Raw genomic sequence first — 24,256 nt, 5'->3', positions numbered from 1 at the left:
CCATTTAGCGATCTATTGTGCGCTCCATTAGCGTGTTGTTAAATGACACATTTATGTTAATTAGCGATCCATTAGCTCATTTGCATGGGAAATTGGAACATGGTTTTAATGGTGTTTATTGGTTTAACAACTCGCTTGCAGATCATGGTTTTAGTGGCGTTTATTGACAGTGTTTATTGGGCCTTTTTTTTGTTTGGGCCCCTTTGAATACCGGTAGTGATACAGAGCAAACTGAATTATGATGGACCAGTTCATTTTAGAAATTTAGCAGGATGAAGGTTAAAACACGTGAATTTTAGTCATGGAAATTAGCTACTAGCTACTTGTCGGATGCTGACATATCATTCTTGGGCCTACAAAACAGTTCATGTAATTTATGAATCAATTGTAAAACGTGAAAAATCATTTCATGCATAACAATATAAAATTTTGAGCTGTCTTTTCTGTATTTTCATAGCTTTAGGCCAACTACTTTTTGAGATACGTGCTACACAGCACTGGTTTCAAGAAGGTAAAACAGAAAATGTTGTTTACAAGCTTTTTCCAAGATGTAACCTAGTGACCAAACTTTTGATTTTCAAACATGATATAGATTTTATATACATGTATACAAACATTCCGACAAGGTTTCATAAAAATCTGGTAGAAAATGTGGTATCTGGTAAATATTTCAACAAGGTTCTTATCACTTGACCTAGAGACCTAGTTTATAGTTCCAAATATCTCAATATGAAACCTGTAGGCGACTTGATTGAGGCAAATATTCTGACCATGTTCCATTAAGACTGAGCCAAAACTATAACATCTGGGGCGTCAAAAGTCAACTTGTTGACAAAAACAAACGATCAAAATACCCCACCTCGTGTAATTTGTGCTTGGTAGGCTAACAATGTTAAAAGCACTTACTCTAGTTGTGACCTGGGTTTCATGATAATAATGTACAACAGCACCAACTGCCAGTGCCAATGCTTTGTCTGTAGATGCTTTAAATACAGTTATATGCTAGAAATGAATTAAGTGTCTTGGCCTTCTTACTCAGTTATTTTCGATAAAACAAGAGCTGTCTGTAAGACAGCAAATGCTCAACTTTTCGTATTGCTGTCCCAGGAGCAGGAATACTACCATAAATGTTAAAATATCTATAGAGTTTCAATCCAGTTTTTGCATTAGTTGCATGCAAAACTTTTAACCCGGATTTTCTAAGTTCAAAAGGGGGCATAATTTGGCTCAAATGCATGTCAGTTATGGGACTTGATGCTTTCACCTAAATTTATAGCCCTGAAGACACATGTGAAGTTTCAGTTTGTTATTTACATTAGTTTTATAGACAGTAACTTGCATGCAAAACTTTAACCAGGTCTTTTTAAGTCCAAAAGGGGGTATAATTTGCTAAAATACAAGTAAGAGTTTTGGGACTTGATCCAATGAGGTTGGAGATTAACCTAGATAAAGAAAAAATAAGTTTCAAAGCTATATGCTTTTAAGTAATAGCTATATGTTCCTGCATGCAAAACTTTATCAGGCCCGCCCGCTTAGCTCAGTAGGTAAGAGCGTTGGTCTACGGATCGCGGGGTCGCAAGTTCGATCCTCGGGCGGGGCGTATGTTCTCCGTGACTATTTGATAAACGACATTGTGTCTGAAATCATTAGTCATCCACCTCTGATAATTCATGTGGGGAAGTTGGCAGTTACTTGCGGAGAACAGGTTTGTACTGGTACAGAACCCAGGAACACTGGTTAGGTTAACTGCCCGCCGTTACATGACTGAAATACTGTTGAAAAACGGCGTTAAACCCAAAACAAACAAACAAACAAGCAAAACTTTATCAAGGATTTTTTAAGTCCAAAAGAGGGCATAATTAGACAAAACTGAGTGTCAGAGTCATGGGACTTGATGCGATCATAATTATAGCTTTATAACCCCGAAGACACATTCAATATCTGCATTAGTTTTGAAGGTGGTAGCTTGAAAGCAGGATTTTCTGATTACAAAAATGGCATAACTTGGCCAAAGATACATGTAAGAATTATGGGACTTGACCTAGTGAGGTTGGTTATTGACCTAGAAAAAGAGAAAGTAAGTTTCAAAGCTATATGCCTTTATAAATATGAAAGCCATATGTACTTGCAATCAAAACTTTAACCAAGGTGTGATGCCGATGCCGACGCCTGGGTGAGTACAATAGCTAGACTATTCTTTGACTAGTCGAGCTAAAAATGTATAAAAATTCAAAAGCTAAAGTACAAGTATTCAAGAAAGGTGGTCCAAAAGGGGGTATAATTTGCTAAAAATACAAGTAAGAGTTTTGGGACTTGATCCAATGAGGTTGGAAATTAACCTAGATAAAGAAAAAATAAGTTTCAAAGCTATATGCTTTTAAGTAATAGCTATATGTTCCTGCATGCAAAACTTTATCAAGGATTTTTTAAGTCCAAAAGAGGGCATAATTAGACAAAACTGAGTGTCAGAGTTATGGGACTTGATGCGATCATAATTATAGCTTTATAACCCCGAAGACACATTCAATATCTGCATTAGTTTTGAAGATGGTAGCTTGAAAGCAGGATTTTCTGATTACAAAAATGGCATAACTTGGCCAAAGATACATGTAAGAGTTATGGGACTTGACCCAGTGAGGTTGGTAATTGACCTAGAAAAAGAGAAAGTAAGTTTCAAAGCTATATGCCTTTATAAATATGAAAGCCATATGTACTTGCAATCAAAACTTTAACCAAGGTGTGATGCCGATGCTGACGCCTGGGTGAGTACAATAGCTAGACTATTCTTTGACTAGTCGAGCTAAAAATGTATAAAAATTCAAAAGCTAAAGTACAAGTATTCAAGAAAGGTGGTCATTAACAGAACAGGGGGGCTACATAGGCCGTTTCGCTCACCTGACCTAGTTCTTACTCCAGGAAACCTAGCATCCAATCAGACTTAACTCCAACTAGAACTTCTAAAACAATATTATGACTATGCATTTTTTAAATCTAGGAAAACACTTTTAAACATTTGACCTTGTGATGTAGTACATTTCATAACAACATTCCGGCAAAATTTCATGAATACCATATATAAAATGGGGTCCCTATATGTAAACAAGATTTTTCAATGCAGTGACTAATAACCTAGCTATTGATCTCAACTGGTAATTAATCTAGAGCTGTCCGTAAGACAGCTAATGCTCAACTATTCGAAATATTGTCCCAGAAGCAGGAAAATATTACCCAAAATGTTAAAATATCAAGAGTTTCAAGTTCAAAAGGGGACATAATTTGACTAAATTACATGTCAGAGTTATGAGACTTGCTGCTATCAACAAGTTTTATAACCCCTAAGGCACATTTGAAGTTTCAACTCAATATCTGCACTTGTTCAGTAACTTGCATGCAAAACTTTAACCAGAATTTTCTAAATCCAAAAGGAGGCATAATTTCCCCAAAATACATGTCAGAGTTATGGGACTTGACCCAGTGAGGTTGGTAATTGATCTAGAAAACGAAAAAAATAAGTTTCAAGTCTATATAACTTTTAGTAATAGCTGAATGTACTTGCACGCAAAACTTTAACCAGGATTTTCTGAGCCCTAAAGGTGGCATAATTTGGCCAAAATGCAGGTCAGAGTTATGGGACTTGATGCTATCAACTAGTTTTATAACCCCAAAGATACATGTGAAGTTTCAATTCAATATCTGCATTAGTTTTGGAGATAGTAACTTGCATGTAAAACTTTTACCAGGATTTTAAGTCCAAAAGGGGACATAATTTGCTTAAAATACACGTCAGAGTTATGGAACTTGACCAAGTTTGTTGGAGAGCGCCAACTGGCCTGGTACATCTGTCTTCAGCTCTCTAGGTTTTATGTTGGGGTAACCTCTCCTTTGATTCCAGTCAAAAGACCTACCCTGGAATCACAGGGGATCTATTCATGGGCAGCAGGACATAACAACGCACCAGTGGGCCTTGTATGCTGCATGTCTGGGGGCAGACCTCCTCCGAGTCCTATACAGTTCTGCCTGAGGCTGCAGGGTGCTCAGTATACATGTGTCGCCACGAGAAGTTCTGCATTGGGCTTGTCTACAGAGAGGCTATGTACTGGCAGGGAAGACTTATGCACTCGGCTTCCTTTTTGCCCAAGGGCTAGCCAGCTGGACAGAGGCTGAAAGCGAAAGGTGACAAGCACACAACAGACCACACTAGACGCATCAGTGGACCATTTGACACTCAGACCATAGCTGACAATAGATGACCTTGACTTAGATCATAATTCTGCCAAAATGCATGCCAGAGTTATAGTTTTTGGTCTATGGTCTATGTACTCATCTAACGAGGATAAACAAGTGCCTATAAATCTTAGAGCATTCATATGAAATGGACCTAAACAAAACATTTCGCCAAGAAATCTTAATTTTCTAAGCAAATAAGGAGCCATCATTCTGACAAAATGTATGTCAGTGTTATGGTTCCTGGTCTATGTACTTATCTTGCAATGTTAAATAGGTGTACAAAGTTTCAAAACTAAAACTCTTGTCACGTTCAAATTGGACCAAAACAAAATTACTGACCATGAGATTCGAACATAATATAAATAGGGCAATACTTCTAACAAATTATTGTGTTGGTTATGATTCTTGGCAAACATTGTCAATTAATGATGATATAACAAGTCTGCACAGCTTTAAAGTTACCGTTTTATTCAAGATAAGAGAACTTTTAACAAAACTTTTAATCAAGAAATTTCAATTTTCTACGCACAGAAAATGTCCAACTTTTTGACAAAAATATTGATCTTGGCCTACTTACACACCTAAGGATGATAAAGTAGTGTACAAAGTTTCAAAGCAATAGTTTTTAGTTTTCAAGAAAAAAAAACTTAACAAAAATCTTAGCCAACACCAACGCCGAATGAGTGAATCAAATGGCAACAATTATATCTTGGAGATTCTTTTTGCAAGCATTGAAACAGCTAATAAACAATGAAATAGTTAACTTTACTTCTGTATAAAAATGCTGCAATTATAATATAGCTACCGGTAACAGATATGAACTCACTGTTACAAATTAAAGACTTTTTTAAAACAACATTTGGTGTATCTTTAATTAAGAAATAATAAGTTCCAAAGTGTGGTTTATTGTAGAATAATCAATGTTTTGAGTTCTTATACATAAGAATATTTCACGAAGGTCGTAGGCCCGAGTGATATATTGTTTTGCATAAGAACGAAAAACTCGAGTTATTTTACAATAAATCACACTTGGGAACTTGTTATTTCGATTCTAACATGACATACTTATATCAACAGTGTTAGAGAAAATGGCAACTACTTTTTACGACGGTGCTACGTACCTAGATCACATGACATCATTGCATTCGTGTAGGTTATTGCAGAATAACCCGAGATAGATTTTCCTCTACATGTATATAGCTTATTTGCTGGTCGATCAAATTAGAATCAAGATTAAGCTACTTTAAAAGCTAAAGGATACACATTAGCACTCAAGGAATCTGTTTACATCAATATATAATTTATTAACATTTGTATACAAAGTAATAAAATAATTAAACAAACATCTTCAAAAAAAATCATTTCGGTTTAAAATCGTCTTTTTCCTTTCTCAAGAAACCCATCACTTCAATAGGATCTGTGGAGCTTGCATGTTTCTGAACACTTGTACATCTGCAAATATATAAAATATTTAACAACATGTAATGGCTAATCTGTTTGGAATCAACTTGATCATATCCCGATGCCTTTTGCGAACTATTCTGGGTTTTTTTTAAACAAGATACCAGCAAAGTGGGACAACATACACCTGAAGTTTAGATCAAAGGAGGAGGAAGTAAGATTTGAAGAAGGTTTCTTTTGTGTGCTGGTCATTTAGCGATGAGTGGGGTTAAAGTAGGAGCAGGTGGATGTATGGCCCATGTGAGTAACGTGTGTTGTTGAACTCTACACACTGTCTCATCCCTATCTAATTTCTATGTTTCAATCAATACTTTGAGTAGCTTTGCTCTCAACATGTACAGATCTTTGAGCTAAATTTGTAACCTTTGACCTAGCAACCTGGTTCATTTGCTCTGCGCATCATTTTGTTGCCATCTACCTATAAGCCAAGTCAATAACTTGATTGATTAACACCAAATGTGACACCAGATTTAATCTTTGACCTAAATTTGTGACATTAAACTTTGACCAACTGAGCTGGTTTTAGTGTTTAGCACTTCATCTCGTCACCAACCACTTATATTCTAAGTTTGAAGTAATATCTTCAATAATTTGTAAATAATAATTATGCTTTTGGCATGAAATATGACAGACAGATGGACTGCCAGACAGACATATAAGACATCACTTAACTCATCCTGTTTTTATCAAAAACCAGTAATTTATGCGAAGTTGGGAAAACTCAATAAAAAAAAGACTTTGAAACAATCAACCAATGCCAAATTGACTATATACTCTACCAGTTGTGCAATGAACAATACAAACTATAATGTTAAGTGCCAGTGAACGTCACACATCTGACTGATGCATTTATAGCACTACTGGGAACATAAAATGGAAATAAAGAGACATTATTTCAAAGCGAAAGCGGATGTGCAGGCTGGTCTTGATCCATGCTGGTCGCAAATGCACTTTTTTGGTTTTCACATGGTGCAGCTCAAATATAAAATGGTTGTACTATGCACTGAATTTTCCTACTGTTAAATCATTTTAACAGTTTGATCTACAATTCATTTTCTACATTTAAACTTATCAACCTATTTAACCTCTAACGATATAAAAAGCCAGGTGCATTTGTGTAAGAAAGATCTTTAACCCTTGGTCTGCTAAATTTCTTAAATGGACTGACCCATCATACAATTTAGGCCATACCATTTATTATTCAAAGGGGTGTTCACTAAAAATGTACTGACTGAACAGCGAACAGTGCAGACTATGATCAGTCTGCACAAATCATGGTCTGCACTGGTCACAAACGCAGAATCACTTGTCACCAGCAGGCTAAAGTTTAAAGTGTACCTACCTAACTCTCATAAAAGGATTAATTTTCTTTTCTTCACCTATTGTTGAAGGAATTGTTGGTAAATCATTCTCCCTCTGTTTCTGTTTCAAATATAAAACAAGAGAATGTTGATAAAGCAAAAAAAATGAAATATGAAAGACACATATACCTTTAAGGTCCTATTAAAGAAAAGATAAAACTAGATGTCCATGGGCAACATGTCGAGCCCGCCAGCTGTCAAAAGGACTGGGAGTTGCACATGACACTCCTTGTCTCATTGAGGCAAACGTTTATGCAAAAAAAAAGAGATTGCAAAACGTTACAATATAAGTTATTTAAAGTAACAACAAACGGACGTAAATCTTAAAGAAAAAAAATCTTAAGTCCACACAAAAAATCCTCACCAGTAGAGATAGGTCAAAATACACCTGAAAATTGGATGTAACATGCATGTTGTACTACAGAAAAGTGGTCTTGATTTTTCCCTATGACCAGTAATAAAAAAGTTACGAATATAAGCTATTCATAGTAACGACAAAGGGAAGTTATTCTAGGATCTTGTGCATGACACTCCGTCTCACGATATCGGATGATGAACAATTGTGCCATGTTACATCAAAATCCCTCAAATGCATCAAAAAGAAATGCTCCAACAAAGCATTCTTTGTATCGGGACTTGACCTCTAAGTGGGACCTGACCTTAATGAGGACCTAGTTTTTGGGAAAATGCCCATTTCCCCAAAACATGGGGGGTGAATTTTTGGCCAATTTATATAAAAAATCCCTTATTTTGGGAGAAAAAATGCTCCGGGCAAATTTTTCCCTTTTTGTTCTTTTGACCTCAAAGTGTGCCCCATGACCTTAACCAAGGGCCCCTTTTTTGGTTTTCTTGCGCATGACACTCCGTCTCAAAAGGGTTTAAACAACTGGGGCCAAATAATAAAAATCCCCCCAAATGAAATGAAAAAAAATGTTTCCGGGGCCCAGTCTTTTTTTAATTTAAATCTTTTGACCTTTTTAGCGGGGCCCTTGACCTTTGAGATAGGAATCGGGGATTTGCGTATGACCCACTTTCCCTCACTGGGGTTAAACCCTTTCAAGCCAAATATAAACAAGATGCTCCATCCCAAGTAAAAAGTTATGGCCCAAAACCCAAAAAAATCCTGACCCACGCACTGCAGGGATAACGCACATACACCAAAACACCCATTTGGCAACTATGTTTTTTCGCAAGCGGGCTCGACAACAAAAAAAATTTTTTTTTTTTTTTCTTTTTTTTTTTTAGCCCCTGGTAGCCTCTGACAGCCATAAACCCCGTAACCTTTTAAATCTCTACAAAAATACTGTGAAATCTTTAAAATTTTCGGGGGAAAAATTAAATTTTTGGGGGGGGTTTTTGGGGTTGAGTAAATTCCTAAAATTTAATCAAAAGGGAAAAATTAAAACCCCAATTTTTTAAATTTCAAAAGCTAAAAATCCACAAATTCATACCCCAAAGAAATTGCTGTTTTGACCAAAAAACCAAAGAAATTTCACCCAAACAAAATTTAAAATGTTTTTACTTTTTCCCCCAAAAAAAAGTCCATCCCGGGAAGGGCCTTCGGAAAAAATTTTGGTAAAAGATCAGAAACATTTGTGGTTAAAGAAAAGGGTTTTTTTTAATTTTGGGTTTTTTTTTAAAAATTTCGCTGTAAAAGGGTACAGCCCCCTAAGTGTAACCATTTGAAAAAAATGACACCCAAAGATAAAAAGATTTAACTGATTTTGACCCTGAAAAAAAATACCTAAACAAGGGGAACCCTGAGGGGTCCGAATGGGCCCAACCCTTCCCACTGACCCATTTTTGAGTATAAAACGCCCTTTTTTTCTTTTAAAAATTTGACATAGGGGACCAAAATTTTAGCTCATGTGACCCTTTTTTTTGAACTTTAAACCTTTAAAAATTTTAAAACAAGAAAAAAATTTCTGACCAATTTTCATGAAGTTTAAAAAGAAAAAATTGTCCTAAGAGGTCAAGGTTTTTTTTTTTTTGACCTTTTTGACCTAGTTTCCAAGGTACGGGGACCCTTTTTAAAAATTTTAAACCTAGATATCATAAAAAGGTGAACTTTCCCTCCTTTTTCTTAAGATCTCATGAAAAATAGGGCCTCTAGAGAGGTCAAAAATTTTTTTTCCTATTTTTATACCTACGGGCCTGGGTTTTTGGACCGCACCGACCCAGTTTCGAAACGCCTAAAAATAAATAAAGGGTTGAAATTCAATAAACCTTTCTGAAGATCCTTTTGAAAAAAAAGGGCCCCCCCCCCCCCCTTTAGGGGAAATAAAAATTTTTTAAAAAAAATTTTTTTAGACCTCTACCTGGTTTTTTAAACCCATTTTCCCCAGTTTAAAACTTGACCTAGATATAAACAAGATGAACATTCAGAGCAACAATTTCAAAACAGATCCCTTTAAAAGAAAGGGCCCTAGGGGGGCCCCAAAAATTTTTTTTAAATTATTTGACCTACGGCCATTTTTTTTTAAAGCACGTGCCCCATTTAAAAACTTAAATCAAAGATATAAATAAGGTGAAAAATTTTCTGCCCAAAATTTTATGGAGACCTTTCAAAAAGAAATGGCCCCCTAGAGGGGTTCAAAAGGTTTTTTCCTTTTTTTAACCTACTGACCTATTTTTTTTGACCGAAAGGGGGGGAAACCCTTTTTCGAATTTGGGAACAATTTAAAACATAAAAGAAAACACTCAGCCCAAATTTTTTCATACAGATCCCATGAAAATATGGCCTTTAGAAAAGGTCAAAAAGGGTTTTTTTCATTTTTAAACCTCCCGGGACCTATTTTCTAAAGGCACGTGACCCCCCTTTCGAACTTGACCTAGAACCCTCAAGATGAACATTCAGACCAATTTTTCATACAGATCCCAAAAAAAAATATCCCCTTCAAAGAGAGGTCACAATTTTTTTCTTTTATTTGACCAAACGACCAAAGTTTTTGAAGGCACGGGCCCCATTTTTTAAAATCTGACCTAATACCTCAAGGAACATTCGACCAATTTTCTTTAAGACCCCAGGGAAAAATTTTGGCCTCTAGAGGGGGTCACCGGGTTTTTTTCTTTTTTTAATACAAAAACCCAAAGTTTTTTGGGAACCCACGTGACCCATTTTCGAACTTGCCCAAGATATCATCAAGACAAACCCAATTCAACCAATTTTCCCATACAGATCCCATGAAAAATAGGGGCCTTTAGAGGGGTCAAAAATTTTTTTTCTTTTATTTGAACCTACTGACCTTTTTTTTTGAGGGCAACTGACCCAGTTTCGAACTGACCTAATTTTTAACAAGGTAACGTTCTGCCCAAATTTTCCCTGAACATCTTGGAAAATATAGGGCCCCCAAAAGAGGGGTTTCAAAAGGTTTTTTTTTTATTTTTAGACCAACTGACCAAGTTTTTTTGAAGCACGGACCCATTTTTCGAACTTAAACCTAGATATCATAAAGGGTGAAAAACTCCCCCAACTTTTCAAAAAGGGATCCCATAAAAAAATGGTCTCAAAGGGGTTCAAAAAAAGCAAAAATTTTTCCGGCCCCCGAAAACCGCCGCACGGAGGGCCCTGCCGGACGAGGGAACCCCGGGCGCGATCACAAAAGCCCCCCTTTTTCACTTTGTGACAGGTGGGGCTAACAAAATTTTTGGGTCCTTGACCAACATAAATAAAATGTAAAATTTGAGATAACTAAAATTTAGAAATTATATTTTTAAAGGTTTTTCTGTAATTTGGCCAAAAAATCAGTTTAAAAACATACTAAGGTTTTAAAATTTTTTTTTAAAGTCCATTGTAAAGCCCTCTCTACCCCTCCCTTTAAGGGGGGGGCAAAAAATCCCCCATGACGAAAGAGAGAAAAAAGCCTGCCCCCTTTTTTAATGCCGATTTCCAAGCAACCCTTTTTCCAATGTTTTTGGGTTTGCCCACAGTTTAGGGGGGCCAACTTTTCTCCCCAAGGGGGCCTCTCTCCCAAATTAAGCAAACCCAAATTTTCCAACAGAATTTAAACCCAAATTTTTTTAGAAAAAAATTTAAAATTTTAAATCAATTTTTTTTCCCAAAATTTCCCCTAAAAAAAGAGGGGAAGAACTGGAAACACAGGTATTAAATATTTGAACTTTTTTTTTTTTTTAAAAGCTCTGGAATAACTGCAGCAAAGGACCATTTCTTTTGAATAAAGGCTTTTTCCCAATAAACCCCCGGCTAATTTTGGTAAAAATTTACAAAACCCGTTTCATGAGAAATAGGGGGGGGGGGGGGTTTAAAAATTTTTCCCAATTTTAGCTCGGGCCGCAATTAGGGGCCACATGAACAACCCTGGGGAAAAAAAGGGAATTTGAGAAGAAAGAAAATGAAAAACAAATTGAAACATAAAAGACAGTACCTAAAATACTAAAATTTACCTTACCCCAAAATTTTTTTAAATTTTGTATATCAAAATTGCGGTTCACATGTATTGCATAAAAAACGGGTTAGCAGCGGGGTCCCAAAATTTCCCCCAAAAACACGCTGAAAAAAAAAACAAAACAAGAAATTAAAAAAATTTTTTTTAAATTTTTTTTTTTAAAAATTTATCCATACATAGAAAAATAAATTAAAGGAGCATATTTTAAAAATTAAAGAACTCGTGTAGTAACTTTTCGGGCCTAATTTAAAAAATAGAGTAACATTAAACTAAAAAATTTTCACCCCGTTTTTAAAATTTAGAAAAAAATTTTCCCCCTACAGAAAAAAATTTTTTTAAATTTAAATTTTAGTAAAAGCCACATCATAAAAAAACCCTTTTTAAAATTTTTCCTTACGGGAGAACAAATTGTTTAAAATACTTATATCCTTTTAACCCCTTAAAATTTTTTCAGGCCTTTCATGCTTCCCAATAAAAACCACACATTCATTTTCCAAAACTAAAAAAAAGCTAAATTTTTTAAGAAAAAATTCCCAAAACAAGCTGCCCCAAATGAAAAAAAAAGGGAGTGGGTTTTGGGACCAGCAGGGATTCAGACCAGCCGCAAAGGGGGGGAACCACCCCGGGTCGGGCCCCCCTGCTGTTTTTTTAAAAAGGGTTTTCTATAACTGCAATACACTTTGAAAGCGAACAGCAGGGAAATTCTGACCAACTGCGAAAGAATCCCCAGGCTGGTCGGGCCCCCATGCGGTCGCAAACGCACTTTTTTTGGGGTTTTTCTCAGGGGCATGTCCCCAAATTTAAAGAAACACATATAAAATGATTTTCACAGAATGCCCGTACCCTGCTTTTAAAAGGGTTCCCCAATTGCACAAAAGAAAATGCAAAATTTTTTTACACTTAATTGCACCAAAAATAAAACCCTACCCCCTAAAAGAAAGTAAGAATCCCCCCTTTAGCCCAATAATGGAGAAAAAGTATTCAAATTTGGCAGCCCAAAACTGCGGGTGTGTAATTTCAAATTGATTTAAATTCAATGCAAAAATAAAAAAACAGACTTTTGGGGTTTTTTTGGTCCCATATCATTTTAGCCCTTCGGCATCGGAACAAAAGCATTTGGTACTGAAAATTAAATTTTTCGGGTTTGGGAAATGCCTTTAGTTCTGTAAAATCTGATTTTTTTTAAAAAGGAAAAAAATTTGCACAAATATTTTTGAAATGGGAATTGGGTTTCCCCTTTAAAAATTTTTAAATGCCCAACCGGTTTCATAACTTTTTTGATATCAAAAACGCTTTTGTAAAAATCAATTTTTCGGAAGACATTTTCTTTAAGGGGAAAAATTGGAAAAAGATTAGACCAAAACATAAAACCCCTTAAAAAATTTAAATCAGAAATAAGATATATCCCTAAAAAGCTGTAAAACATCTGGGGTGGAAAAACCTTAAAAAAAATCTCCCCAACCCCCGGGCAAAAATAATGAAACCTCCTTTTTAAAAAAAACATAAAGACATATAGCCCCCCCCCATAAAAAACCCAAAACCAAAGTACGTTTGCGACCAAAATGGTTCAACCAGCCTGTGAATCCTCACGGCCTGGTCGGGAATTATGCGTTCGCTTTCAAAGCCTATTGCAAAAAGAGAAACTAACGAACAGAAATGGGGTCCATGCCAAACCAAAATTTGGCACAATGTTGGTTTTCTCAGGGTTTGGGCCTAAAAAAGTATTTCTACACAAAAAAATCCCCAGTGCATTTTAAAATGAAAGCAGAAATTTAAAAAGTGAAATCAAATTTTTTTTTATAAAAAATTATGGGTATTTTTTGACCAAAAAACTGAAAAAAACATAAAAAATTTTCATAAAAAGCTATCAAAAACCCAAAATATTTTTTAAAATGAACATGACTCTATGGGCCAAAACCCTTTCATTTAAAAAAAAAAAAAATTTTTGGGCCCTTTCCCAGTCATTCAAAGGGAAAGGGGGCAAATTTGTTTTTTTGTAATAAAACCCAATCCCAATTTAAAAAATTTTTTGATACTCTGGGAAAAATTCAAAAGGTTTTCGGGCCCAGGGAAAATTCAAACGAATTTTTTTGCATAACAAAATCCAAAATTTAAATATCAAACTGTTAGGAAAAATTTGAAAAAAACCCACTTCAATTTTTTTAAATTTTTTTTTTCCTGCATAAAAAAGTATTTTTTATGTTTTTTTAATAAAAAATTTGAATTTTGGGCTCAAAACACAATAAAAAAGTTGAAAATTCTTTAAACCAAAATTTTCCCAATTCCCAAAAATTTTAATTTTAAAGGATGTTTTCAACTTTTGAATTTGTTCAATGATAAATTTTGGGGCAAAAAGTTATTGTATATTTTTGGAAAAATTTGGGGCCCGAAAGGAAAAGACCGGGGAAAACCCAAATGCTTAACCCTTTTTAAAAAATAAAGCCCAAATTAACTACAGGGGGGGGAAAAAACCCGGGTTTTTGCCGGGCTTTTTCCTGTTTTTGTAAAAAGTTTTTTTTGAAACGGGTCGGTATAACATTATAAATAAATTCGGGGAAAATTTTAAAACCTTGCCCTTACAACGGGGAAAACCCCGGGCAATAGGAAAATTTTAAATTTTGCCCCCCCCTGAACCACTTCCCAAAAAAACTCCTTTAACCTTTTAAAAACCTTTTTTTATTTCTACTGCTTTTCTATCATGGCTCGTTTTTGCTTGTTTTTTACAAAGAAAAAAATCAAATGTTGTAAATTCGCAATAAGCAACAGTTTTTTATGCATGGAAAAGATTAGAGAATATAAAGGAAAGGGCAAACACACAATGACGGCAAATTCATTTCAAACCCGAAAAAACTGAATTCGGTTAAATTTTTATTTTCTAAATTTTTTACAAAAAATGTTTGAATGAAAATTAAACCCAAATTTTCCCAGGGCGAGCGCGAAAAATATTGTAACCCTTTTTCTTTATTTATATTCATTACAATTTGTTTTCGGGCTCAACCCCAAAGAAATGCCCCCAAATGGGACATCATTCAAAACTTGGATATTTAACACCCACTCGTGCAAAATCTCACCCGAATTTAAACTTTTTTTAAAATTCTGAATTCTGAGACATGGAAAACATATGTTAAACCATGCCCAAAAACCCTTGGTTTTTTTAATAAATTAAAATACTGCCGGGGAATATTTTTAAATACCAAAAACTTAAACCCGTAAAAACTGCAAAGGGTTTTGCTGAGTCCACCAAATTTTCATATAAAATGTTTGGGCCAAAAAACTGTGGCAAGGGGGTAAATAAACCCTTTATGTTTAAATTTTCCCAAGGGAAAAAAAAAAAAAAAATAAAAATATTCCCAAAAAAAAAAGTTTAAAAGGGAAGCAAGGGCTAGGACTTTATTAAAAAAAAAAAGGTAAATGTCCCTTTTAGCTCTGAAAAGTAAAAATGGAAATTAATTAAAAATGAGGGCCCCGGGGTTTAAGATCCATCCTAGGGTGTACTCTTTTTTTTTTTTTTATTTCATTTTTGGAAATGAATTTTTTAAAAAAGGGCCCCTTTCATCTGACTAGAAATCTTTAAAAAAAAAAAAATTGTTAAAAGAAAATTAAAAATGTAATCAAACATTTTAAATCACGAAAAAGGACTAAGTGTTTTAAAAACCCCAAGACTAAAAAAGGGGCAAACCCTTGAACTGCAAACATTTAAGCACAGCTAGTAATACAAATTTTATCCCCCGGGAAATTTTAAATTTAAATATTTGTTTTTCCCAGTGTAAGTATACTTTCCCAAACCCCCTTTTATAGCAAATTTTATGAGGAAAAATTTTATAGTGACAAAATACCCGGCCTCAGGAAATTAAAAAAGAAAAAAAAATTAAAAATGGTTTTTTGCCCTCCTCCCTTTGTTAAAAAAAAACAAATTTAAAGACATTTTTTATTGCATGAAACCCAAAAAAATTCCCAAAAACAAGAGCCCCGCCTTGGGTGCTGACGCTCCTTTTGAAAATTTTTTGTATAAAAGAAATTTTTGCCTACCCCGATTTTTTTAAGCCAAAAAAAGGGGCCCTCCTTTTTGCAAAAACAGGATAGAGTTAGTTTCTTTTATGAACAGTGCCCCCTTATTATGGGGGAAAAAAATGTTGCAAAGGGTTTTTTAAACAATAGCTTTGATAGTTTATGAGAAAATGTGACTTAAAAAAATAATATTCAAAACCCAAAAAAATGAATTTTTTTAAGTCCAAAAAGGGGGGAAAAATTAAACAAAAAGCAGGATGGGGTTATTTTGCTTGCCCCGTACAAAGGTCACTTATGATGGGCCCAAAAAGTGTTTTCAAGTTTCAAAAAACCAAAAACTTTTTAGTCCCAAGAGAAAAAAGTTAACCTAAAACATAAAACTTTAAACCAAGAAATCTGATTTTTTTCTAAGTCCCAAAGGGGGCCCTAAATCTTGGGAAAAACAGGATGGGGTTAAATTTTCTTTCTGGGAAAAGGGGCACCTATGAAGGTGAACAAGTGTTTCAAGTTTTTAAAGGGAATAGCTTTGATAGTTTTTGGGTAAAAGCCTGAAACCTAAACCCAAAAAAAAAAACCAAAAAAAACTTAATTTTTTTAAGTCCCAAAAAGGGGGAATAAAACTTTCAAAAAGCAAGATTTGGGGTTTTTGTTTTTTGATGAAAAGGGGCGCTTATGATGGTGAACAAAGGGAAAAAATTTCCCAAATTCCAAAAGCAATAGCTTTTATAGTTTAGGAGAAAAGTTGACCCCAAAAATAAAAATTAAAACCCAAAAAATCTGAAATTTTCTAATTTCAAAAGGGGCCATAAAATTAGCAAAAAGCAAGATGGATTATTTTTTTTCCCTTTCTATACAGGGCACTTAAGATGGTGAAAAGTATTCCAAGTTTCAAAGGGAATAGCTTTTTATAGTTTAGGAAAAAAAGCGACCTAAACCCTAAAACTTAAACCCCGGGAACGCCCGCCGACGCCGAAAAACCGCTTTAAATTTATGACAATAAAATCATCATTTTTTTTTAAAAAATCAAAAAGAGCAAAAAAAAATTTCCATGACCGGAAATTGATTTATTTCCCCCAACACCGAAAATTTTCCCCACACAGGGTTTTTGGGGTACTATATCTAAACAAGAGCTGACATAAGACAGCCGCTCCACAAATTTGGGGAAATTTTACAGTAAAAAAAAATATAAGTCCAAAAAGGACCCCGTAAAAAAAAAAAATTTAAAAAAAGGGAAGAAAAAAAAAACCAAGGGGAAAATTCTGTCCCAAAAAAACAAAATTTTGGTTAAAGGAAAAAGTTACCAAACATCCGATGACGATAGTAAAGATATACTTTTAGTTTTAAATTTATTATCTTATAAAAGGGACCAAAATTTTTTCCCCGAAAAAAAAAGTTTGTTAAAAAAAATTTTAAATATGAAAGTTGGGATAAATTTTGGCAAAATTTCAAAAAAAAAGTTATGGGGATTGTTTTCAATACCTTTCAGATGAGAATGATAAAGATATGTTTTAATTTTTAATTTTTTACCTTATATTGGGATTAAAAAATTAAACCAAAAAACAAGAATGCCAAAAAAAAAAAAAATACAAAAGGGGCATAATTTTTGTCCAAAAAAAACAATTAGAGTTAAGGGGTTTGTAAACCCCACATGCAGAGATTTATTTTAAAGAAAACCCTTTTAAAATCAAGTCATTATCTTTTTTAAAATACCAAAAAAACCAAAAGTCTAAAAAAGAAACTTTTTTAAAAAAAATTTTTAAGAAAAAAAATTCCAAGTATAAAAAAACTTTGTGCCCCTTTTTTTTTGGTAAAAGGGCCCCCCGCCCTGCACATAAATTTTTTTGTATTTTTGGGCAGTGGTTTTTGTGAACTTACAGAAAAAATATAACAAAAAAAAAAGTAACCAAAAAATATAAAAAAAAGCAAAGGGGTTTTCGAAAGGGCCGGCCCGACCCTAACAAACCCGGGGAAATAGAATAGCTTCCCCTATTCCCTAATGGCAGCTAAAAAACCATTTATTTCCCCAGGTAACAAACATGAAATGACTGAATGATGAGAAAATAATTCCACAATGCCCATCAAGTCACGGATAAGGAAATCCCAACCTTCGTTTCAAATGTGCAAAAACCAGGGAGAACTTCCCTTTTTAACAATCTCCAAAACCCTTTTTGGGTTTTTTAAAATTTGAACTTTCCCAAAAACCCCAACTCACGGAAAATTTTTCAGATTCACTTTTTAAAAGTCTTAATTTTATCTATCAGCCACTTTTTTTTTATCTTTTTGTCAAAAGGGGAAAAAAAATGGTAATTAAAATCACCTTTTTTGTTACAAATACTTTTTTAACCCTTAATGACACAGGTTACAAATTGGCTTTTAAAAGCGCCCGGGGGGTAAAGATTGCACCATGAACAAATAACCCAGCTAGAAAAAAAATTTTTCCCCCATCAAATTTTTAAAACCAAAATTAAAAAAAGAAATGATATCTAATAAACGGTTCAAATCAAAAATTTTTATCTCCAAATGAATTTTTGTACCTCCATTTTCTTGCAAAATAAAAAACAACGAAAAAATTTTAACAAAAATACTTTGGGAAGAATAAACTGTCATGCAGGGTCCAAAAAATAAAAAAAAAAAAAATAAATTTTTCCCCCAAGTCCCAACAGGTTAAAAAAGTATTTCAAACAGTCTAACCCTGGTTTACTCAAATCGGGTACATGTGGTTCGAACAACCCCCCTTCACCCCCAATTTATTGTTAAAATCCGGGCAAAATCTCTGTATTAATACGCCCCTGAGAAAACCAACACAGTGGGGTTGCTACCAGCAAAGGATCCAACCAGCCCGCGCATTTCCCTTCAAATCGGTCAGGATCCATGCGTTTTGTAAAATTTTAAAAACCCATTTGGGAAATTGGGGAAACTGTGAGCGAACAGCATAGAACCCGACCCCGACGCGCATAGGTCAGGCTGGTTTTGGGTCCATGCTGGTCCCCAAACACACTCTGTTTGGGTTTTTCCCCATGGGGGCGGCTCATAAAAGTGAAAAAGTTTTAAGGCTCAAACTACCAATAAATCGAATAAAAAATTTTTCTGGGCCCCCCCCCAAACGAAAATGGGAGCAAAGGGATAATTTGCAGGGGAATTTTTGCATGAACTATAAAAACAACGATTTTCTTTCAAAACCCCACAGAAACCTTTTTCCCAAAAATTTAAAATTAAACCCTTTAACTCCTCAAAATGGAAAACCTTGGGTTTTGGGAAGGGGGCTCCTTTTTTCAAACATCACCTTCCCAAAACCCCTTTTTTGCAGTTTTTTTTTCCCCTTACCAATATTTGGCAAAACAAACTTTTAAACAGTTTCTCGTTTTCCCTTTTCCCGGGGTGATCCCAAATGGGGAAGAAATTTAAAAACACTCCCTTAATTTCACCCTCCTCCGGGAAAAAACTTTCAAATCTGACATAAAAAGCACAATCATGTTAATATTTTTTTCAAAAATGGTAATATAATCCCAATGTCATTATTTTTCATTCTAAAAACTTATCCCCAAAAATTAAAAAAACAACGATTTTTTAACCTTACAGTTTCATTTAAAAGCCCTTTTAATTTTCCCATGTCCAAACAAAGTGGGCCCTTTCGGTCCCCTAAAAAAAACGCCCGCCTAAATTTTTTCATTTAAGTATATAAACTTAAGGGAAAAAAGTTGAAGTTGTAATACAAGCCTTGTTTCCCCAAAAAATTTTGTAACAAATTGGAATCAAGGGATTTGTGAGTGTTTCCCTGTGGGAGAAATTGACACTTTGAAACAAAACAGCTTTTAAAAGACAAAGGTTTAAATTTTTGCCAATTTTTTTAATAATTCAAAGGCCCCAAAAACAATGCGCCGGGGGATTTTGGAAGGTTTTCTAACCTGAAAGAAAATATTAAAGCCCCATTTTTCAGCAAACCCGGGGAAAATTGGATGGAAAACTGTTTATTTTGAGAGTGGACATGCTTTGGACGCCGACTGCCCCCCCACCCAAACCCGCCAAACCCCCCACAGGGTTTTACACTGAAAAAAGCCTGCTCTGTCCGAGACAGATGTAAAACAAGAGCTGTCCTAATTTTAAAAAAGCCCCCACAGCGCCCTTTTAAACCCTTTACCTGGTTACCCCAAAAACATAAAGGGCATGTTTCTCAATAAGTAACTAACAGCAAGTTAAGTTTTTAAGGGCCTGGGTGCAGGGGTTCGCGATTAAAAGAGCCTTAAAGCAAAAAGCCGGGTTCTGAAAAAATTTCAAACCTGTTTTCTGCAGTAATTGCCAAATTCCACATATGAATTTTCAGAGGTGGGGGGCAAAAAAAAACAACAAGATGTCTTTTTTCAAAACAAACATTTGGGGAACATACGCCCCACCCACAGACAAAACTAGCCCCCCCCGCAATCCAAGGGCCAATGCTCTCCCTTTCAAAGCAAAAACAGGGGGGGCGTACTAAGAGAAGTTTTAACACAAAAAAAAGTTGATGGGTTTATTATATAGGGGCAGATGGACAGTTTTTAAACAAAATTTTCTGAATATTTGGGCCCCACAATTTTAGGCATGGGGGGGCCCAAAAAAAAAGAAAAAATTTTGTTTTACAATTTCAGACTTAAAGGCCAATTTCTAAGGGGAAAATGATTTGGGGAATTTTTTCATAGCCATTTCTAGACTTCCCGCAAGACACAAAAAAATGAAGAAGGCAGGTCAAAATTTACAGAAGGTTTTGGAACTCAAAGAATGTAAAGTTTATTTGATGAAATTTCAATAATCGACAGGAAAAACCCCCAGGGCTTTTAAAAATTTTTTCAAAACTTAAAAAAAAAATAATTTTCCCCAAAACTGCGATTTATTTCGAATTTCTACATACCAACTTTCATTTTCCAATAAAATGAAATAGTTTCTGTGCTTTTTAAAAGAAATTAAAATGTTCACTTTTCCTTAGTATTGGACCTTTAAAATGATCATTAAAAGGGGGCCCAGCCTGCCAAAGTTACTTGAAAAGTTCCAAAAACAGCAAGCAAATTTCCTCCCTGTTTAAACCCCTTTTCAAGCGGGGCCCGAATGTTTCCCGCCTTTTCAACCTCATGATTAGCCTGCACATCTGTGCAGTCTGATCATAATCTGCACTTTTCGCCATTCAGTCAGATGCTTTTTAGATAGCACCCCTTTTAGCAGTTAATGGTACTGTCCAAACTGAAAGATGGACAAGTTCATTATAGAAAATTAGCATGGTAAGGCTTAAACCATTTTCCTTCCTTATTAGTTGGTTACTCCCCTCAGAACATATTTTTATACAAGAATATTGTTTCATCTTTCTTATTATTTTACTTAAGACTGCTTGTGACGGAACCTTTTCTGGTTCAACAGGATCAACTGCAGCACACTGTCCTGTTGTTTCATCAATCAACAGGTACATGTAGTTATCCTTTAGGGCTGGTTCCAGGCGGATCCTCATCTTGTCTAGCTGGGTTATAGTGCTCCGACAGTGGTGCCTGCTCACTGGAAATAAAAAAAAAAATTAGTCAACTTTCTTCAGACATTAAAAGCCATTTTTACTGTTTACCCTATTTATGTCCATCACTTAGTTTAAGTTTTCTCTAAAGGGTCACACCTTCTGATGTACATTTATGTCAATTCTTTCAAAATATAAAGGGTACTTTCATAAGTAAGTAGGGCGTTTTTGCCACTGTGTATTTATAAAAGCAATCCATGTCTGTAAAATGTACAGAGCAACATTCAAAAAAGTGTTAATGACATACTAGAATTGTGTTTTAAAAAAAAAAAAAAGAATTTAGCTGTATATTTAATAAGACTCTTTAAATATCTCTATTTACTCATCTAGAGATATGTACATTTTGATTTAATAATATTTTACTGCTTGAAAACATGTCACATAATAAGAACATCAAATACACAAACAGGAACAAACACTTCCTGTCCATGTCCATAGGGCGCTGGTGCCTCCACTTCTTGTCTCTAAATGGGAAATTGGTTCCCCCACTTATCTGTCCCTGTTGATAGACCACTGGTGCCCCCTCTTCCTGACCCTGTCCATAGGACACTAGTGCCTACATGTCACATGTTATTTGTTGAAAATGCAAGACAGTTATTATGAAGTCTACTTTCATAAATATTAACTAAGGTGGGAGGTGGGTCATCCGTGGGTTGGAGTATGAATACATCAAAACATCATCAAGAAACACAAGATAAAAGAAACTGAAAGAGATTTTTTGTTGAGTTTTGAATAACGTCTCACTGACCATGCTGGCACAATTATAGGCCATCTGACGACTCTCCAGTTTTGATGGTACAGGAAGATCCCAGGTGCCCCTCCATACATTATTAATCACGGACAGGCACCTGGGTAGAACCACCGACCTTCCATAAGCCAGCTGGATGGCTTCCTCATATGAAAAATTTGATGCCCCAAGTGAGGCTCAAACCCACATCAGTATTTGAAGTTGGCGACCTTAACCACTCGGCAAGGTGGCCCCTTCTAAAAGAGTTACAAGAGGGCCATGATAGCCTTAGATTGCTCACCTGAGTTTTACAGCTTGCTTGAACAGTTCTGGTTGATCGTCACGCAAGGAACTGTGAAACTATTTAGAAATAGGGTCAGTGTTTTCTGACAAGAAGATTTAAACTAGCCTCTAAGATCCCTAGCGCCCAAGACATTTAACGAAAAAGAATTATTTCAATGATTTGGTAGTGGGTCACTTAAGGAACATTGCCATGAAATTATTTGAAATCAGGCCTGCAGTTTCACAGAAGAAGATTTTCAAAGTTTTCCATACAGCCATACAGGGAAAACTAGACCCACCATCTGGTGGCCATGTTTTTTATTAATGAAACAAAATGACTTGAAAGAACCTGATAGAGGGGTCATCAAAGGAGTATTTCTGTAAAAGTATTTCAAAATAGGCCAGTGGTTTCTGAGGAGAGCACCTTTTATTTTTTTATTTTTGTTGCCACAGCAACCAGAATTCTGCTTGGATGACATAAGATTTAGAAAAAAACCTGAAAGGGGACCGCCCACAGGACATTCCTGTGAAGTTTGGTTGATATTGGCAATGTGGTTTAGATGTCCTTTTGAGAAGGCAGTGGCTACGATTACGGTACCATCATTTTTGCATGTACTAACATATTTTTGATGTCTCTTAAATACTTCCGTAATCCTAGCCTATCCTCATAGGGATGTCTAGGAATACGGAACTTCCGTAATCCTAGAACCGGAGGCTAGGATTACAGTACCGTAATCATAGCCACTGCCTTTTGAGAAATTGTGGATGATGGACAATGTACATCGAATGATCCTAAAAGTTTCCGACCCTCAGCACCTAGACAATCAGGGGTGTAACTGTGTAAGTTATGTAATCTATTTCAGTTACTTTTTCAACACAATTCAAGTATTTTATAACTTGTATTAGTCATAAAATATTGTTAACTCAGGTAAGTTATTCAAAAAAAGTCTTTTTGCTGTTCTCACATATGACTTTTAAAGTGAACTGTGGTTAATCCAATTCTCTTTAAGTCTGATCGTGACCTGATAAGCATAATGGGATGTTAAGAGTTTTATAGCTTTAAAACTTTTGTGTAAAGCTTTATCAGCCTTGCGTAAATTTTATTGCGTAAAATACTGCATATATATATAGTTGGAAAGATAAAAGTTCAAGGATTCAGGAAATTATTGCATTAGTCTCATTCAAAATGAGGAATTGGCACAGGAGGGCTTTGTAATATTTTATGATAACTGAAACAAGTTATGAAAGTATAAACAATAACTCAAATGGGTTATAAACTGCGATAACTTGAAACAGTTACACCCCTGACTGCTAGAGCTCAGTTGAGCTAAAAGATGGTATTTTATTCTTCTTTTTTTTTTGAAAGGGGACAAAAAAAGAAGGGGGTAAGTCCAAAATAAAAACCAAGGTGCACAACTTCCTTAACATTCCTACAAAATTTCATGACTCTATAGTTCAAATACTTTTTGATATACATGCAAGTTTTCATAAACTGTATAAATGCATTACAAGCAAATCCTCCATTCAGAAGGGGATGATCAAGTTTGAACGAAAGATTTGTATTCAGTTCTGGTCATCCCATACAAACATTCATCCGCAGCATTTTTGTTACACGACAACTGATGTTTCTAGATAAATTTTTGTGCGATATTCGGGATTTTTAAGCAAGATTCCTGCAATATTTTGGTCTCCACAAAACACTGTAAGGGACTTAGATTTACATTACAATTTACTGTCTATATAGTTTAGAATGCCTTGACTACAAATAACCAAACAGATAAATTTAATTTGCAATATTCTAACTACTTTTAAGTATTTAATTTAACCTCTACAGGCTCAGGTAAGTTTTAAAAGTCCACTGTGGGTTTGAGTAAAAGGCTTCCATTTTTAAATGGCGATAAAAATTGGCTTCACATATATCAATATATGGAAACTGTAACTAACCTGCAAATTTCCACTGAGGATCTTACCGGTAAATTATTAGAACAAGACTGAGAACTGAGAACATTTACATAGGACTAAATACACGAGGTAAAATTAATGCCATCACTGAAGTTTATGCAACTTTGTCTATTGTAGCAATATAAACTCGACATGACATCAGCATTATTGATATTAAAAGATATGTTTCTTTAACGTGTCTTATTGACAATTTAAAACTTACAAAGGTTTCGGCCTACAAATGCATGAAACACCGAAACTGATCTACGGAGGAAGTGCATCAGAAATAATTTACATCTACACCGTTCAAAAGTCG

General features: G+C 35.0%; 1 protein-coding gene across 1 annotated transcript; it reads right to left on the bottom strand.

The window, feature by feature from the left end:
• Nucleotides 1-4,672: 4,672 nt before the first annotated feature.
• On the bottom strand, nucleotides 4,673-24,251 carry LOC123531571 (hydroxyacylglutathione hydrolase, mitochondrial-like). The gene is made up of 5 exons (XM_053518036.1): nucleotides 24,164-24,251; nucleotides 20,642-20,977; nucleotides 13,104-13,168; nucleotides 7,031-7,188; nucleotides 4,673-5,679 (listed from the first exon to the last, which is right to left on the bottom strand). The coding sequence occupies exons 1-5, from the start codon at nucleotides 24,219-24,221 to the stop codon at nucleotides 5,586-5,588; spliced, it is 711 nt and encodes a 236-aa protein (XP_053374011.1). The 5' UTR covers nucleotides 24,222-24,251; the 3' UTR covers nucleotides 4,673-5,585.
• Between the last annotated feature and the right edge of the window lie 5 nt (nucleotides 24,252-24,256).

The sequence above is a fragment of the Mercenaria mercenaria genome, chromosome 11 (genome assembly GCF_021730395.1).
Source record: "Mercenaria mercenaria strain notata chromosome 11, MADL_Memer_1, whole genome shotgun sequence".
Taxonomy (NCBI): domain Eukaryota; kingdom Metazoa; phylum Mollusca; class Bivalvia; order Venerida; family Veneridae; genus Mercenaria; species Mercenaria mercenaria.
Note: the sequence above shows the minus strand (reverse complement) of the source record. Positions and strands in the feature narration are given on the sequence as shown.

Coding starts and splice junctions, on each gene's coding strand:
- LOC123531571 (XM_053518036.1), bottom strand. CDS start 24,221: ATGCACTTCCTCCGTAGATCAGTTTCGGTGTTTCATGCATTTGTAGGC. Junction 7,189..13,103: donor CATGGACCCCATTTCTGTTC/GTTAGTTTCTCT, acceptor TTTCTTTAATAG/GACCTTAAAGGTATATGTGT. Junction 5,680..7,030: donor AATCCTTTTATGAGAGTTAG/GTAGGTACACTT, acceptor ATATATTTGCAG/ATGTACAAGTGTTCAGAAAC.